The following is an 18,801-nucleotide window of genomic DNA, read 5'->3' as shown; positions in this document are numbered from 1 at the left end:
TATTGACGATGAAGAAGATCATTACTTGTATCTACAGAAGTTTTGATGCTGCAAGCATGTGTGCCTACGAGTTAAAAGACTCATAAAAGATGCGAATCATGCAGGCAGCAGTCATTTATAACGTGTAGTATAGAGATGATAAATAGAACTTTTTTTAAAAACCTAAATATCTATATATCTTTAATTACATCTTGAATTGCAAATAAATAAAATAAAATAAAAATTTCAACCAATCTACATGGAACTTTAAAAAATTAAGGTGGGATTTCATCGACCGCAGAGTACACATCACGTCTAAAACCTACCCATAAGCACCCAGTTATACTTAGTTGGCCAACCAAAGCAGCATGAGAAATGTCACTTTTCAGTGAATAACACTACAAAGCCTATTGCCCGGATGTTGGCTGCTTTCCAATCAAACTTAGTGCATGCATGCTCTCTGACATTAAGGTGAAGTTGTTAACCTTGCAAAATGTTTTAATAAAACTTTGATTTGTACAAGCAATTCAATGAGACAAGCACAAAAAAAGCCTGCTCATCTTCCAAGCTCAGTGATATTTCTGTACTTTGAAAATATGATGGCATTCCCTAAAATCGATTGGGGAACAAATTAACCATTGTATAATAAACTTGTGACCTAGTATCTCCACCAGTCCTACGTTCTAAAGGCAAGTCTTCCAAACTTCCCAATGAGAAAAACTGAATCCATCAGAGAGCAACTGTCAGGAAGCAGCAACATGTCTGGTCATTAACCCCAGCAGCATTAGAAACTGCTCCGCCTCTGAAACCACAACCATAGCATTTCAAAATTCTCTCCAAGGTTCGACAACAATGGAGACCGAACCCCTTCCTAACATCATTGTAAAATGTATGAAACCATCTCACCACAGAGGGAGCTCCCTTAGAAAGTCACTAAGAGCAGACGAAAAAAAACCCAAAACCTCAAAGAGACTACAACTAGATCAGCTACCGTCACTCCTGGCAATTACCACACTTCCAACTGCCTTCCCCAAATGATGATTCGGCCCAAGGTGAGCAGTTTGTATGTATCTGCAACCCACAAATTTGACAAGAAAGATCAGGGGCTGGTTCGGTATGTAAACACCTATGACAGTGCCCCATATTAATGGTAGGCTTTACAGAAGTTGCAGGATTTAGTTGATCACTATCCATTCTATACTGGCCGGGGATTTCTTCAGGTGAAATTTTACAAGATGGATTTTCAAAGCTTCCTGACCAATCTCCAGATGTATTATCAACATCATCAGATGCCAGCAACTCAGTAACGGTAAAGTAGGTCTGGGGTTCAAATTCCATATCTTCATAATTAAAACCTTGATAGTCTAACATCATCTCACTTTCAACATCCCATTCTACATGAGGAGACGTTGCCTCTGTAGGCTTCAAGTTATTTGCTTCAACGTGGGTTGACACTTCGGCATCAGAAAGATTACTTCCAAATATACCATCTGCATCCCCCTCGTGCTTCACATGCCTTCTGACTGGAAGTTTCTGCAGCCCTGGCCCAGAAGCAGTATTCCATTCAATGTCCAGTTCTGAATCATGCTCCGTAATAAGCTCAACTCCAGAATGGGGTAAAAGAAGAGGATCATATTCTGGTTTTGACACTACATCCATAGGAAAGAGTGGGGTCTCAGGTTCACACACTGTAAATTCTTGACCCAAGACTTCCTCCATGGAGAACACTGGAGTTGCAGGTTCACACTCTTTAGATTCTATGAGAAACACTGGAGGAGGAGGTTCACACTCCTTGAATTCAGAAATAAATCCAGAATCAGAGTCAACTCTCATACGTCCTTGCTTTATTTCTCTTAAGCGTGTCTTCTTGCCCTCAGACAGCTTGTCTTTTGGGTCCATGTAAGGACACAATGGTGACCTTATCCTGCGACACTTACAACACTTGAAGCCCTTTACATAAAAGATTTTTGACTCATCAAGTTCGACAGCTTCAGCATGGTACCATTCTGCCATTGACCACAAACACAATTTGTGAAAATAATAATAATAATAATAATAACAATAAATAAATAACAAACCTACACAGAGAGATGGAGATGGAGAGGTATTTTCAGTAAAAAGCGTGTGACACATATATAATACCCCAAAAGCAAACTTACTTTGGCAAGTTTCACAGTAGATATACATAAGATCAGACCTATATGGCTTATGGCACAAGTGACAAACAGGTCCCAACTGATGGTCATCCAAGCTGCCCCTCAAAAGAATATTTTTAACCCTGAACTCAATGCCTGTGTCTTCACTCTGCTTCTTCTTCCACATAATGCCCCAAGAACACAGCTTGCGGTGGCTTTTATTTGTCAAACTAGAATCAGAAGTAGCTTGTTTAAACTCAGAAGCAGTAGCCTGGGTTCGGACAGAGGCTAACGATTGATTATTACATGCAGGCCTTCCACCCTTGGTGACTTTCCTTAAGTTAGGATATTCTTGACCTTGCAACGCCAAGGGAGTGGTCGGTGATTCATTACTGCTATCTTTCTGAGCTAAAGCCTTTGCATGGAAACAGCGTTTGCATGTAATAAAGAACTCAACTTCCTCATTCATGGACATTGTAGAATTCAAAATACAACTTTCATGACAATAACCTGACCAAAATATGGCACATGCTTATGATCATTAGTCCAGAAATTTCATTAAAAAAATTGCAAGATCTTAAGCCACAGGAAAGATATAAAATCATGAAGTATTCTAGACACATTTGGCAGAAATACTCTCATAAAATAAAACATTCTGGATTGAAGAAAATATGATGGCTCAGTTAATGCACCTTGGCATGCCCTGCACATGACTGCATTCCTGACAATCACACCAAGAAAAAGTTGATGAGTTTGGACCAAGATGGCGGACTCGGAATATAGAGAACTAAAACATGAAAAAAATAAAAAAAATCATATAAGTTTTTTTAGGAATAGTACCTAATTAAAACATCCAGCTGACACGAGGAACAAGAACACACTTCCAGTTTGTCTCTTTTGCAAGTAAGATAGAAAAATATATCTTGACGGGAGGCTTTCAAGCACCTTCTTTGTAACTGGATCGGTACATTCATAGACTCCTCAACAGATGGCAAGAATACTTCATCAACATTTTCTCCATATTCTTTAATCAAATATAAAGGAATGCGAGACTCAGAAAACCAGTACTTATGTTTTCCATCTTGACTTTGCTCAATCTCAATGATATTCTTCATGATGCGTGAAGGAAGATGCCTTTGATTCCCAAAAACAACTGCATATCTGACTTTGTTTCCCACAATCGTTTTAGCACAAATGACAGCATTTCTAAAAGCAGAAGCTTCGGTATCTACACCTTTTCCATCCTGAAGGTTCTGCTCAGGACGAAGAAGATCACTCCATCTCAAATGAAAGTCCAAGTATCTAACCTGATGCAAATTCCAATTTTATACTAAAAAAAGTTATAAAATTAAAAAATAATTCAACATGGTAAAAGACCTCTAGATTCCGTAACGAGAGAGAGGTTGGCTAGGAGGGGTAAGCAACAACAATTAAAATAAGAACAAACCTGAAGAGCAAGCTGTGACGTATTCTTACTCATTTCAACTGCAGCTCTCCAAACTAACTGCCTGCTTCTTTTAGGAATCTCAGAGCTATCAACATAATAAATGCCAGAGATCTTTCTCCAACCACCTAACGGGCCAGAATTCCATTTACAGAGTCTTAGTTTCATAATGCAGCAATCTAAGATTTAAAGATACTTATAATGACAGTGCAACATCTACTATATGGAGTTAGAGACTGATTTTGGAGAGAAGATAGATGTTAATATAGATGCCTGTTTGAATACTTAGAATATCTCAGAAATCTGTTAATAGTAGTAAAAAAGATTGAGTTAATATGTTTTATTGGGTTTTGAGAAAGGAGAGAGAAAAAGTTGAATAAAATATTATAAAGTTAAAAAAAATTTTGAATATAATTTTTTTAAATTATTTTTGTTTTGAAATTTGAAAAAGTTGTATTATTTTTTGTGTTTTGTTTGGGAGCTAGGGAAAGTTGTAATGATTAGGTAATGATTAGATAAAAAAGTTGAAGATTTGAAATTGAAAACGTTTTGTGTTTAACTGATGTTTGGAAAGGAAATATCTGAAAACATATGAGAATACTTGTATATCCAAAGGGACCCTAAGTGTGGTAGGATTATTATTTTCAGGAAGGGAGAGCTCAGGCGTGGTAGTTACTGTGTTGTAGGATCACCTTGGCGAGCTGCTTTTTTGACTACCAAGCGTGGCAAAATTGCTTTCTGGAATATAAGTTTGGATAGCTTTCCACCTTGCCACCAGGTAAAACTTTGGTCTTGGCAACTATCGTCTGTCACTTCAGATGCAGCAGACTGTTTCCTCTTTCGTCTTCCACTAAGTCCACGTTTATGTGTTGTTGTGACAGTGCATGAAGCACTTTGAGTCAAAGAAGGGTCAAAAGACAAACCATCCACCAGTTTAACCCAATCCCCAGAAAGAGCAATGATGCTGATGTGTTCCTCAAGCTGTAAATAAAGACTCGGATCATCAACCAGACTAGAAATGCCACATCCAGAAAAATGCCTAAAAGAAAGATGCCCGTGACTTATATTTGCCTATAGGAATTAATATATTTTATATGCACAACAATTTGATTACCGAAACTTGGCTGTTTGCTGCTGAAAGACACATTACTAACAGTTTCGGTGGTATTACAAAATTTCAAGCAAGATTTCTTCAAAAATTACAGAGAGGCATGTGGAAGTATACAAGAACTCGCACCGCATAAAAATATGGCATTTTTAGATAAGCTTAATCTGATACCTCAAAGCTTTCATATATTTGATGTCAAAGACAGAATTAGCAACCAAAGGTCTGACATGCAGTATGACAATTTGATATTGAAGCCCTACTCAGAATTAGCAACCAAGGTATGATTTTGATGAATAGGATGCACCTGCCACACTAATAGCTACAACAGAAATTTGCTTCAGGTCCAAAAGATTTTTTATTTCTCAAAACTTTATTTCACAATTCAAATATACCTCTTAATTAGGAAATTATTTTATTTATTCCGAAATACTTTTCAGGCATATTACAATACTATAATATTTCTTTCTTTTTTGTGCAAAACTATTAACATATAAGTTAGAAGTTCAAAGTCCAGCACAAAAAATAAGAAAATTTCTAACAAAATTTCAGCAGTCAAATTTATCATTAGCTTAGAAGGATCTAAAAAGCTAATACAAAATTTACATGGGAACGAAGCCATACCTAAAAGGACCTTATTACTTATGTCCCATGCTTTGGACCCAAATAAGTTACAAAGAAACATAAATAATAACACTTCTGTTCCAGGGCAAAAGAGATGGCAGGTAAATGAAAGGCATTTGCAAATTCATAAATGCAACTAGAGATAGCATAAAGAAGGGAGACATGAGGCTTCGTAATTGTTCCGGTAGAAGAAATAAAAGCAATTCAATGGAGCATAATCTTTTTTGTTTTTAAAAAGAGCAATTAAATCAAAATTAAGAAGTTCATAAACGAAAAAGTATTAACTCATACTTTACACACAGATCTAAGCATGTTAAGCTTCAAAGATTTAAAATCAAAATTTTTTATAATTGAGGTAAATTTTTGTACCCTGTTTTGAATCAAATTGTTAATTGAAAATTTGATTCAAAACAAGGTCAGATAAAATGGGATAAACGTTAACTAACAAGACAGAAAAGATAGTGGAGAAACAAATTAAAAAAAATTGGAAGAGAATACTGAACAGATGAGATAATTCGACTAAACATATCTCTTTTTTCTGACAGTAGCAAATAGACTTCTAATAACTGAAAGTTGGTAATTTGCAAGGGATTGAGTTCATCATAATGGTACTGACTTCAGTCTTCACAATGTTTGTAGCACAGTGAATGCTTCCGTATGCCGTGAAGATGGGATGGGCATGCAAGGGAAGTTTGGAGCCAATATGAGAAGCCTCGCTTGGGAACAGAAACTTTATGTGGACTTCTGACAGGAGAGGACAGCCAAGCTTCTAAAGTGAATCAATTGATTGAGAAATCGTTTCAAATTTATATTACAACATTTTAGAAGTATATTGGGCCTTTGGCTGCTCAACAAGGTTTGTTTTTATTACAGTCTGGAATTTTAAGAATTCTAGCACTTCAGGTCTTCATGCTTTCAGGTCTTTAGCATACCTTTCATGAATTTGGCCACATCCTTCCAATGCTTTTGACTCTGAAGCAACAAGGGATTGAGAGCATGAGAGTGGTGCTACATGAATAATCCCTAGGGCCTTTTTTGCACACCAATGGCAGTGGGTGTGACATAACTGGAGGGCCTTGAAAAGGTAGGAAGCTCAATAAGTTCCACTGGGGTTCATTTCAACATATAATACCAAAAGCTGCTTTAAATTATGAAGCAGCTCCCCTAAATTGCAAGAATCATATAACTCAAGGTTATTATCACTTCAAATCAGCCCCTTTTGCAAATCAGCTTCAAGACACAATTGTGAATCCAAGTGACTCTGAAGCTAATATTTTGATATAACAAAGCCACCCTAAGCATAATGCAATCAACCCTCAATATATATAGTTGCTCCCTGAGACAGTCTTGCCCAAATACATGCATTCATTCACAAGAATGAAAATTATAGGCATGAAAACAAAATTAGGAATCATGAATCTAATGCCGAATTATGAAACAAACACTGAACCTTATTTGCCCCCCTCAAACATATTACTCTCTGACACCCTGATTAAGTATGTCAAATCCCCACATGACCATTGTAGAAGCCACTTCAGATGAGAATTAGGAAATCGCATACACTCTATGAAACATATAGATAAAAAGTTACGTATTATTATGCCATATACACCAAAACGAAGTAAACAAAGAAACAAAAGAACTTACTTCAAGCAACAGAGCTTTAATTGCACGGAAAGTTGAAGCCTGCTCTACTTGTTTGTGCCAGTGCTTTCTGTAACTAGCACTCTGAAAGGGGCCAACTAGCAGACCATGTAAACAAGCCTCCATATATAAAATGTATGTTGCAATGCTAGCAAGACTCCCTTCTCCACTCTTAATGGGCCGAAAGCCAGCAAGGATCTTCATGGCACCTTTTGTGGCAGACAGGCAGGCATGGTTTAACATGCATCCCCTCTTACTTGAAACAGGGGCCTTACAAGAAAGACACCAACCACACCTTTCTCTCGGAACCTCCACAAGCTTCTTTTCAGAACTTGGCCAGAAGAAACGAGAGGCCGTTAATGAGAATGCTTTTGCCTGTAAAAAATTGTTGGAAGATGCAACTTTCCTTGAGTTTTCTGAAGCATTACCCTCTGGGACCCTAATTTCCTCTGATGAAAGAACAGCCAGTTTAGCAGCAGCAGACGCAGCAAAATCTCCATGCATATAGTGATTTATGTAAGCCTGAGGTTTATGGAAAGACCCCAAGTATAAAAATTTAGCATCTGAATTGCTGTCACTCTTTCTAGAACCCACTCGATCACCTTCTCTGCTTTGAGAGGCCAAACTCACAGGAAAACACACATCATTCACATACCCGGTAGAACTGCCTTTGATGTTTCTAGAGGTGCATGTAGTGAGGTCTACTGCATCTGCTCTGTCAACTAAACTTTGGTGGGTTAAGTCAGATGGATCAGCTTGCTGGCTATCTGAACCATTAGAAATGGCAGATTCCCTTTTAATCCTCTCAGTCAGGTTCATATCCACGAGTGCGGATTCCTCTTGTCTGGTGTCAACAATGGTATGAGGCTCAGGAAAGTCAGTTCGTGTAATCCCATTCAAGGAGATCCCAAGACATGATAGGGCTGCATTGTTTACGCTGTTTTGGTCTTCATTATACACATAATTGCCAGCCTCAAGCATAGCAGGTACCTTTTGCTCTTCCTTTTCAGAAGGGAACGATAGAATAGAAAGGTTTGCAACATCCTTTACGCAGGCTAAGTTTCTACGCATTTCATTCATCACTGCAAGAGAGAATATACTTTCTGGAATAGACCAGTATTGCAAAATTGCCTTGCACACCCCCATGTATAAAGCTGTATGTTTCACAGATGAACAAAAAGCTTGCAGGACCGTTGGAATGTCATTCTGATTGTAATATCTGAAACATGGCTCTGGGTCTATAGAAGCCCCAAGCCTGCAATGATTAATATTTTGATCAAAATCTCATGAATGTCAGTAGAGCATTCCAAAATATCCATCAATGAAACTTGAATTCATACTGACACAGTGACATAAGTTACATATGAAAATAAATAAAAAAAGGGCCAATTAAAGCAGCACATAAAGATGGAATTGAAGAACAATTCTGAAATAAGGTGGGGAGTCATGGACTAAATTTCAAAAACCAAGTGGTACACAAAGCTAAACTCTTATGATTCCAAAACAAACAAATAAGTTCATTATTAACAGTAAGGTAGCAGGTAAAATAAATATGTTGAGAACATACACCAGGAGATGGTCGCAAGTACCAAAGAAGACCTGGTCATTCAAATCGATGCCTAATATTTCTGCGCCTTTCAGTGATGTCCCAATTGCAACAGTTGGTCCGATCTTATTGATGGTGCACTCTGGACAGTACCACGGCCCTTCTGGTATGAACATTTTCATCACGCCAATACACCTCGAATGGTATGCTGATGGACACCCATCACAGCAAAGCAAGATCCCATCCATGCCACAAAGTCGGCATTCATCACCATTTCTATCCACATCAATATCAGCAGCATCCACATCCCGTTTAGTGCCTTTGAAACCCAAGGAATTTGAGTTACCACTTGAGTTCATTTTGTAGGTTTCTGCAATAATCCCCATCGCTTCTCTGTCCTTGCAAGCAGAAGTTTTGGAATATCTGGGATGAACCCGTCTAGGGACATTTTCATTAGGATTAGTTGTTTCTGTATCATAATCTAATCCAACTTCTGATTCTTTACGTGTGTCAATCTCAGCTCTTATTTCAGCAGACTCTAAGACGTCGTCACACAGGATTTGCAAAATCATTAACTTCCTATCTGCTGGTAAGCAATAATAATCCATAACTAAAACCTTGTCATAAAATCCTCTCCACTCAGGTCCCTTTGTGTATCCCATTACCATTAAATAGTGGACCAAGTAAGCAGGCCAAGTCAATGTATCAAGCAAACTCCAATCAATGCACCTGAAACACAAAACAGACATGCCAAAAAGTGAGTTTCTAACAATGAAAATTTGCAAAAGAAGCACCTTCCATACGTAGTTTTAATGGTAAAATACAGATATAAATGATTGTTGAAAGACATGTTGATCTTAAAATATAAAATGGACGAGTGGACAGAGCAATGGACGTCTAATACCATCCTTTTTATAAGTAAAATCTAATACAATCAGGAAAGATATCCAAGCCAAAACCTCATCCCACCATCTATTCTAATGGACAGGTCAATAAACCTATCCATTCAACTGCTTGCCAACAGAGAAGACAACAATATATGCATTGCTATCCTATGATAATAGTTCATTGAGTTTTAAATGAATGAAATAGATGTACCGAGTACAGTTAAGCACAAGGTATTTTTGTATGGACCCATAGGTGGAAACACCTAACCTATTGCACCTTCTTCAGTGACCAAATGTAAAAGCATGAAAAATCACTTCGTAGATTCCCCTATAGGAGGAATACTAGTGAGTAATCATTCCACCAAAACATCATTTGCTCTAAAATGCTGAAAAAACAACTTCATTGTAGTTGACATTAAAAATTTAATATATATTGGCTTCATCAGCAAAAGACATAATAATGAAAACAGATGCCTCAAGCATTTTTCTCATAAGTAAAAAAAAAAAAAAGAGTACCTCAAACATTTTGAGGCAAGCTCCAAGCCATCCGATGAGAGTGTTTCAAGATGATGCCTCAATGCACGCATCAAAGCAACATGAACCGCATCCAACAACGTATTTGCAACACAACAATTAAGCGACCCCACAAAATCATCTAAAGTAAACGGGCTCAAAAACAAAGGGATGCTAAAGGACCGCAAGAAACCATAAGCGGAGAAAAGATAGGAAACATACTTCTCAGGCACACCTATGGTTCCCGAAGAAGGTGGCAACTCTGGTGGTGGGATAGGTGGGCTCTCGACATCGAGCTCTGAATCCCCGTCCCTCACATACTCACACGAATCACTCGATGAATTGGCATGGCCTTCATCCTCTCTCCCATCATTTTCAATTGTCACTCCACCCCTCACCTTACTTAATGCAGATGCTTCAACCTTGTCCCCTCCATTTAATGAGCCGAACGTTTTCTTCTCTGATTCAGTTCGACTGTTTGCACTAATTTTCGATACTAACCCATCTAATTTCTTCTTCCTTCTACTCAAATCATGGTCGAAGTCATAATCGCCCAGCATAAACCCACGAATCTCACCGCTTTCCAAGTCCTCGCAATCACCATCCTCGTAATTGACTCTATACAATCCCTGGTCGTAATGTACAACTTTCCCAAGAAAAATCCCAATGCCATCGAATTCCTTCAGCACGTACCGTCCCATCAAAGCCACCGGTCTCCTCTCGACAGCCTGATTCTTGGTCTCATGCCCAGGAGCAATGTTTTCGGCCTCATTTAGCCTCCGTTTCCTCGGCCTACCCCTTGATCTCACCACGGGAGGCTCCATTATTCGACCGATCTAGATCATGAACCGGGCCCACGATCGGAAACCAATTGTAGCCAATTTCAATCTCTATTTTCTCTATTATGCTTAAAAGAAAAAATACCTCGCCCGAAGTGGTGCAAAAACTGGGGCTCGTGTAGCCCCTTCAAACCAAGTAAAAAACGAATCGATAAAGAAAAAAAGTCGGTTTATTATTTGAATCAAATCGAGAAAAAATTATGTTTCGAAAAACAGAGTGGAATTTAGAAACGTTGTGTTGAAAAACGAATGGAGAATACCTGGTTAGGGTTAGATATCTGCCGATGAAGATGGTGTTTTCGGCTATTTGGGGTTAGAGAGAAACAGAGGGAGAGATAGAGAAGGAAAAGCCCTAATAGAAGAGAGAACTCAACAACGTCCTCTCTTCACTCTTCCACCGACTTCCATTAATATCAGCTCCTTGCTTTAGGGAAATCTGACTCCTAACTCGCTCACTAGTCGGTCCGAGTTTCATGATTACAACCCGGACGAGTCATGGCTCGATCCTTGTGTTAAAACAAAAAAATAATAATTTCAATGCTTTTTTGTTTTAGTATTTTTTGTTTTATTTTTATTTTCTTAAAAAAAATTTATTTTAAATTATCTTTCTAAATAAATTCGGTATTTATATCATTCTTACTATAAAATATAATCATTTAAAAGAACATTGTTGAAATTAAAATAGTTTGAGAATGACATTACAAATTATATAATGTATATATAATTTAGATGATTTGATGAAAAATTTTACAATTTGATTACCCAAAATTTGTAGGATAAAATAAGCAATATTTTAATTTTAAAAATGGTTTTCTACGTCACATATACCAATAAAGTAGGATCTACAATATTTAAATTTTTTAAATCACTATGAGAAGAAAATGTAGGAAATAATAATTGTTATTATAACTACGTAAGCGTCGTGTAATCATTTTAAAATAAGTGAATATATAAGAAATCCACATAAAAATAATAATTTTTTAAATTTTAAAATGACTATAAGATATTTACACACTCCAAAACTGTATGTACTATGTAGTATTATTCATATTCATAAATAAATTTATAGGTATATATATTTATAAATGGAAGTTTTACTAATAAGCATGATAATCCCATAGGGCAATGGCAATATGATATAAGCCAATTGGTGATAATTATGTCCCATTAAGCTTAAAATATAAAAAAATAATTAAAAGACGACTAAAAATTAACTAAAAGCAAAAACAAAAAATAAAATACAAAATGGGTAGTCAAGATTACTAGTTACGTATGAGTCGGAGTAGTGAGTCGACTCAGAGTTATGGGAAGTTTTGAATACCCGTAAGTGAAAAATGTGTGGCAGTTACTACACCAAAGCTATATATGTGAAGACAAATTTAGACCGAAATGGCGGGAATAACTTCCCACTTCCAACGGCAACCTTCCATCAACGGTCATAGGGCTAGTCATTGTAAATTGGTACAATTTCTTAATTGTTGCATATTTACTCTTGTCAATTCATATTTTATTTACCTAAGCTAATTTTGCAATTAGCATAGTTTCTCATTTACTTGGATTAATCCCATTTTTTCTAGGATTTATTTTTCGTTAAAATCATAAATGATTTGTCTCGTTTAGTTATACAGTTCAGATAAGAAAAAATAAAATGTTTTGTTGGAAGTTAAATAAAATATTATTATAATATAATTTTTTAATATTAAGTTTTATTTTGATATTTGAAAAAATTGAATTATTTATTATATTTTATATGAAAATTTAAAAAAAAAAAATTTGTCATGATTATATGAGATGAGATAGTTTAGTTTTATGTAACCAAATCAGCCCTACTCATGGGACACTTGAACCAACGAACTATCGAATATAGTTTTATTATTTGCCTGCAAAATACAATGAGTTGACATTGAGATGCCATCAGCTTGTTATCCTTGAGGTATCTTTGATCCATTGAACAATAACCCTTATGCATAAGACTCTTAAATTCTTATAGCTGAATTTTATCTATATAGATATATGTTCGAAAAGTTAGTCTCGCAATTAGACATGCTTACGCCATTATATTCACAAGCATAGCTTAACCTAAGCATACCGTTGTTATTTTTTGTGGGGCAAGCTCCAAATGATCTCATGTATTTAGAATAACCTCATATGAAAGAGGAGTACTTGCAAAATATGTGAGCTGTTGAGTGAGCTGGAATTCTCTTTCTTGGGAGTACATGCCTCTTTAAGATTCAATTTGTCTCACCATGAGTTTGAGGGTCTCTTTTGATAATATGTTGATGATCCAACCTCAAAGGAGTCCGATCAGCTTTGTACATTGGATATAGGCCAAGCTAAGCAACCTTTGGTGGTGGATGCAGTGTAAATAGTATGACACTCATTTTGTGGTAGCTTCGTCAAGGCTTTCAACTAAGACCAAAATTTGCTCCATCCACAAAGGATAATTTTCCTGCTCGAGGCGGGGCCACAAAATTGTCAACATTGAGGCATATAGAGGCCATAAAATAAAGACTTTCTTACTAGGTAATTATAAACAATACATAAATTATATTATTAATTTTTAACAAAAATCTATGAGTTTAAAGAGGATGACTTCCTTATAAAGTATTTAATGGTTTGCAATTGAGAGTGAATGGTTGAAGAATTATTATGAATATAACAACTTATTAGTTTACTCGATGAAAGAGTATCAAGTTCAGTTATTAAAACTAATATTTTTCTTTCTTTTTATCTCCAAGGGACAATTATGACTTGGAATGATGAGTTACCATCATTTTTTCAAATTGCACTATGAACCACTAAAACTAGTAATTATTTACACCCTTTCTTTAGTAATTAATTTGTACCCTAAACAATCAAGTTTTAGTAATCTACACATCAGTTAAGATCTGACTATTAAGATCAAAGAAAAATAGTTAAGATCTTGGACTTAGTCATAAGCCACACACAAACACACATATATTGATCTATTTTATCTTCTTAATTACCATATTTTACACCTTTTAATATGCACATAGATCAGGTGGTTTGGCCACGACTTTGGCCATGCATGTGGCTGTGATTGCTAGCCACATGGGTAGTCAAGTACTGTTTATTGTTGAAAGATCTCTTTCATTTGCCACCAACTTTCTAATGCTATGTTCTAGGGAGGGTTCTACAATTCTTTTGGGCTTTGGAAAACTTCTAATGCAGTGGTAATTAAACCTACCTTATTTGTATTGTGATGGACTCGATCTATGTGAATCAAACCCTAATTCAATCCTTGCTTGGAATAGTCCTACATATGTCTCTAAGGGCAGGTTTGGTAAAAGCATCTCAACTCAAAATTCTCATTTCAACTCAAAATTTTCATCTCATCATTATAAATTTTTCAAATTTTCAAACAAAATATAATAAACAGTTTAACTTTTTCAAATTCCAATTCAACTTTTTCAAATCTTAAAACAATAATAATACTCAAAAATAATATTTTAAATTTTCATCTCAACTCAAAATTCTCATCTTACTTACCAAATATGCTGAGTAATGTTGCAAACAGTTGTACTGGAGTGTACAAGCGTCGTGCATTCACTTTAAAAAAAAGTGGTGTCTACTGTTAAAAAATTAATTTTTTTTCATGTTGGTCCTATATGTATTCTTTTTTTTTTAAGTGATTGCATAACGCTTACATACTTATGACTACAACTATTATTTCTCTATGTTAAATTGTGTTTGTTAACTTCCTTTTTCGGAAAGAAAAACCCTCCCCCTTTCCTTTTCTATGGTGAAGAAGTTGAGGTGTGCCTAAATAGTTGTGGTGATGATATATACCATCGTTATAGTGCTTGAGGGTGTTTGGGTTGGTTTTTGGAGGTATCACACCTACACAAAAACTGGGCTAACTCAATAGGTTTGGGGTGAAGCCTAAAATTCTAATTGAGGCTATTTTTATTTTAAGAAGTAAAATTTAATAAATTTATTTTAATTTTAATTTTTATATTATAATTTTATATAAAAATAATTATAATCAATTTGACAAGTAAAATTACTAATTAAGATTTTAAACTACATTTTTAGCTAATAATCGACATAATCTTTATTAGAAAATTTCGACTTAGAGATGATTTTATCAAATCTAGTTTTACAATATGTGCTTTAGATTCTTGAGGCCGTTTGAGAACACAACTCATGTTCTCAAGTATTCTCATATACTCTCAAATTCAAATTTTCCTTCTCATTTCTCAAAAATCAATAAAACATCTTGATTCAAACTATTTTATTATTATTCATGATATTTTAAAATATTCTTAGTATCTAACGAGCCATAGAAGCAATTATAATCATTATTGTTAATAAAGTTTTATAAATAGCTTACACATTTGGGAAAAAGTGTGCCATTGAAAATTAGATTTTGCTATTTATAATTTTCACATTATATATTAAATTAATAATGACAAAAGATAAGTGTATTCTTATAATGAGAGTACTTGAAATAATTATTATATGAGATACTTTTAAAATTAATAATGACATAATATCTATTTGATACTTTTTGATGTTATCTTATAAAGTTAATTATTTTTTTTTCTTTTTAACAAATTCTAATTGTCCATAAAGTTTTTTTGTATGATCCTTTGAAGAAGCAATGACACACTTTTTTCCAAATGTATAGGTTATTTACAAAACTTTATTAACAATAATGATTATAAAACTTTTGAACACAAAAATTTCAAAGACCATGTGAATACAACATATCTTTTGCTCAGTTAAATTTTAGTGAAAACTCTTAAATTTAAACCTAAATGGTTATAGCAAACTCTAAAATATAATCAAGTTGCTAGGGATGCTATTCACCCTTAATGGCCAAGGAGCACATGCCCTCGCATCCTACCCCTGCTCTCACTATTGCCCATTGCAGCCGATGAACAGGTAGGCGAATTTCACAACTCCGCCCTAGTCCCTTGATATGAACTCCATCCACATCTCTATAAACTAGAATTCAGACCACAAAAACAACAACCTAGAAGATTCTAGATGATCAAACAAATCAACAATAATCAAATCCAAAAACATACAAATATGCAATAAAATGAGCACTGGGCAAGGGGTCCCATAACCTACAATCGCCTTTTCCATGGATCTTTGAGCCTCAAGAGACAGTTTTATGGGTCTCAAGAACTCAAGGGACCCACGACTATGTCATGATCTCTAGATATAACTCTCTAGAACTCAAGTTTGACCATGAATGAAGGAAAATGAGCAAAAGAATGAGAATAGAACAAGAAGGAAGAACTAAAAAGAAGGAACATGAAGTGAGATTAAAAAAAAAAAGAGAGAGAGAACATGATTGACTAGCTCAATTAACTAGGATTTTGTGATTTATACTTGGGTGTTAATTAGCAGGTGGGTATCCCATCCTCCCACTTGGACAAAATATTAAATGCACACCACGTCTTCTGCTATTTAATCGAGTTAGCCGGACAGTTCAAGTGACTACCTAACCCTTATTAGCTACCACCTCCCTCAAATTGAAACATACCAAGGTTTGAAAATTTTATAAGCAAGTAGGCCACCATGAGAATCCACTTCTTGCATCAAGTTAGGGGATAATTGGTAGATGGTGGTGAGCCATGTTAGAGAGAGAGAGAGAGAGAGAGAGAGAGAGAGAGAGAGAGAGTTTAGGGTTAGGGTAAAGAAAAGTTCTTGAATTGCGATATTAAAAGCATTTTGAAAATTAATATTTAGTTGGTTCGTTTAGCATGTCAAGTTCACAAACATCTTGAACCCATAAGTTGACCTATGTAAATAAGTTCTATTCAGTAAATTTAACTAATTTGTATTGTTTCATGACTAGAAAAATGATGGGATTTTTCTCTTTTGAAACCAAGCCATGCCATCCACTCCTCTATTATCTTATTAAAAAGAATATTATGCTAAAAGTTTCCAAATGAAACAATTATGTCTAATTAATACACTATAAGGAATTTGCCTTCTTGCGGGAAGCAAGCTCACTGCAATTCCTGTGGTTTCTCCAAGCAACCAATTACCAACTACGATCTTCATTCATCGCTAATCGGTTTGGAGTAAAATGCTGGTCAGACCAATTTTCAGTGAGAACTGCAAGGGGGCCACAATTGCTACAGTAGATCAATACTCCCATGGGACGTCATCGGCAAATCATGAAATTTATGGCAAGTTTTAAATCACCGCAAATGCCCCCTTCGGCGAGTTTGGATCACCGCCATTGCCAAAAATGTTGTCGCCGACATATCCCGCAGCAATATGTCGATGCCTAATTTGGGTTTATTAGGGCTATTATTGCCAATTTTGGGGCACTGCTATCATTAACCTATGGCAATACTTGGACCACCGCAAAAGCCATCTCTTGTTACGTGTTTGGGGCATGCCAGGAAATAAACCCCTTACTTTAAGGCTAGATATTGCTTACGTCGGAATTCGTAAGGATTGGTTGTGGTGATGGGTGAATCGCACAGGAAAATCATATTAGGTACCTTTTAAATTCTGGCCAACAATTACAGCTCGTGGGTACTAATATTTGCTTTAAATAAATTTCCAGAACTGGCTTCAAACCAAAGCAGCAAATCAATGGGTTTACCAGGTGGTAGAAATAGATCCATGGATTTGTTTCTACTTTTTCAAATGCATAGCTACGATATTATTATGGTAAGAACTGAACCCAGGTAATTGATCCTCAATCTCAACACATTTGTGCCAATCATAGAATAATTATTTACAATATTGAAGTATTGCCAATTAAGCCCAGTATGTATCAATTGAACAAAAACTTGTAAACATACTTTATTATTTCTCAAATTGCAATTTGATTATTCATTGAGATTCTTCTCCATCTAATTGGAACTCTGCTAAGCCTAGTTTTGAGGACTTTTAATTTCTTTTAGATTTAATATAGAAAATAGACATTCATGTATAAATAAAAGCTTGAATGTCAAGCTTGAATACAACCTTAAATAAAACATCATATATTTGACTTGCATTTTCATATGCATTGCCATCCAATTTTCATACAAGCTTGAATGAACATCACATTTACTTTCACATCATAATAGTACTAGGTAGAAAGACTAAATGTCAAGCAAAATCAAGCTTAAATTCTTAAATACATACTGTCACTAAACACATAAATATGTGTTATTGATCATTGGAATTGTTGTTAACATGGTTGTACATTTTAACCTATGATTGAAGTATACTTTGTGCATCCTACATGCAGGCTCATTGGTGTATCAAAAAATGATATGCTGGCTCATATCAACCTCAATCAGCTTATGTCCACCTGCAAATTAAATAAATTCAAATAATTACAATTTAAACGTATGTGCACCCTACATGATGTCTTTCAACAAAAAACCAATAGATTATACAATCTCCCTTCTTACTATATAAGCATATTCAACATAAATCTATACCTATACTCTATTACAGAAAAACTTACCAAAAATTTCTTTGTACTTAGTATCCATCTCTCAAATTCCAGGTTTTAATATCACCAACATAATACACCAAACTCTCTTAAGAATTTCTAAGAAGACATGTAGTTGGAAGGGGTTTTAAAGCATACTTACAAAGTTTCCTCATAACCTTTAACAAAATATTTCACCAAGCTACAAACCAACAAATATATGCCCATGACTCTGTTGTGATGACATTCCAGCAACTATAACCAGCTTAAAAAACTTGCATGGGAGTATAAAGTTGGTAAGTTAGAGAGCACGCATGTAGAGTTTTTCTGTCATGGGAGTGACAAATGCCCATTTCTTCTTTGACCATCTAATTTCTTTATAGAAGTTTACCAAGTTTGATGAGCTTGGACCCTTCAATTATATACATGAATATTAAATGGTGTTCTTTTGTTTACACACTAGTTACAGACCAATCAGCTTAGATCTTGAAAATCACAAAAATCTTACCATCTCTTTTATTAACCTCACAAATGACTTTCTGCATGTTGTATGGTTCACATATTGCTTTTTCCTATTGGCCTTATTTTGATTGGATACTTTCTACATTATTAATTGAATGATAATTTAACAATTCTCAACACATATCACTTTCCAATAACCTTTA

At 35.3% G+C, this 18,801-nt stretch overlaps 1 protein-coding gene across 3 annotated transcripts; it reads right to left on the bottom strand.

Moving 5' to 3' along the window:
- Positions 1-408: 408 nt before the first annotated feature.
- Positions 409-11,129, bottom strand: LOC122294487 (DDT domain-containing protein PTM-like). Of its 3 annotated transcripts, XM_043103264.1 has the most exons (10): positions 10,977-11,119; positions 9,881-10,841; positions 8,499-9,206; positions 6,935-8,186; positions 4,251-4,539; positions 3,562-3,686; positions 2,955-3,421; positions 2,807-2,835; positions 2,139-2,624; positions 409-1,985 (listed from the first exon to the last, which is right to left on the bottom strand). In XM_043103264.1, exons 2-10 carry the CDS (start codon positions 10,699-10,701, stop codon positions 973-975), a joined length of 5,190 nt encoding a protein of 1,729 aa, XP_042959198.1. In that variant the 5' UTR covers positions 10,702-10,841; positions 10,977-11,119; the 3' UTR covers positions 409-972. The 3 variants fall into 3 exon arrangements, with proteins under 3 accessions (XP_042959198.1, XP_042959197.1, XP_042959199.1); XM_043103263.1 differs by having other exon boundaries at positions 9,881-11,129; XM_043103265.1 differs by having other exon boundaries at positions 10,100-11,129.
- Positions 11,130-18,801: the final 7,672 nt, after the last annotated feature.

This window comes from Carya illinoinensis, chromosome 14, assembly GCF_018687715.1.
Source record: "Carya illinoinensis cultivar Pawnee chromosome 14, C.illinoinensisPawnee_v1, whole genome shotgun sequence".
NCBI classification, from domain to species: domain Eukaryota; kingdom Viridiplantae; phylum Streptophyta; class Magnoliopsida; order Fagales; family Juglandaceae; genus Carya; species Carya illinoinensis.
This window is presented reverse-complemented; position numbering and strand designations above follow the sequence as displayed.

Excerpts from the sequence above, each read along its gene's own strand:
- LOC122294487 (XM_043103263.1), bottom strand. The coding sequence starts at position 10,701 with ATGGAGCCTCCCGTGGTGAGATCAAGGGGTAGGCCGAGGAAACGGAGG. Across the intron at positions 9,207-9,880 it reads CTTGCCTCAAAATGTTTGAG|GTGCATTGATTGGAGTTTGC; the intron begins GTACTCTTTTTT and ends TTTGTGTTTCAG. Across the intron at positions 2,625-2,806 it reads CATGTGCAGGGCATGCCAAG|GTTATTGTCATGAAAGTTGT; the intron begins GTGCATTAACTG and ends TATTTTGGTCAG.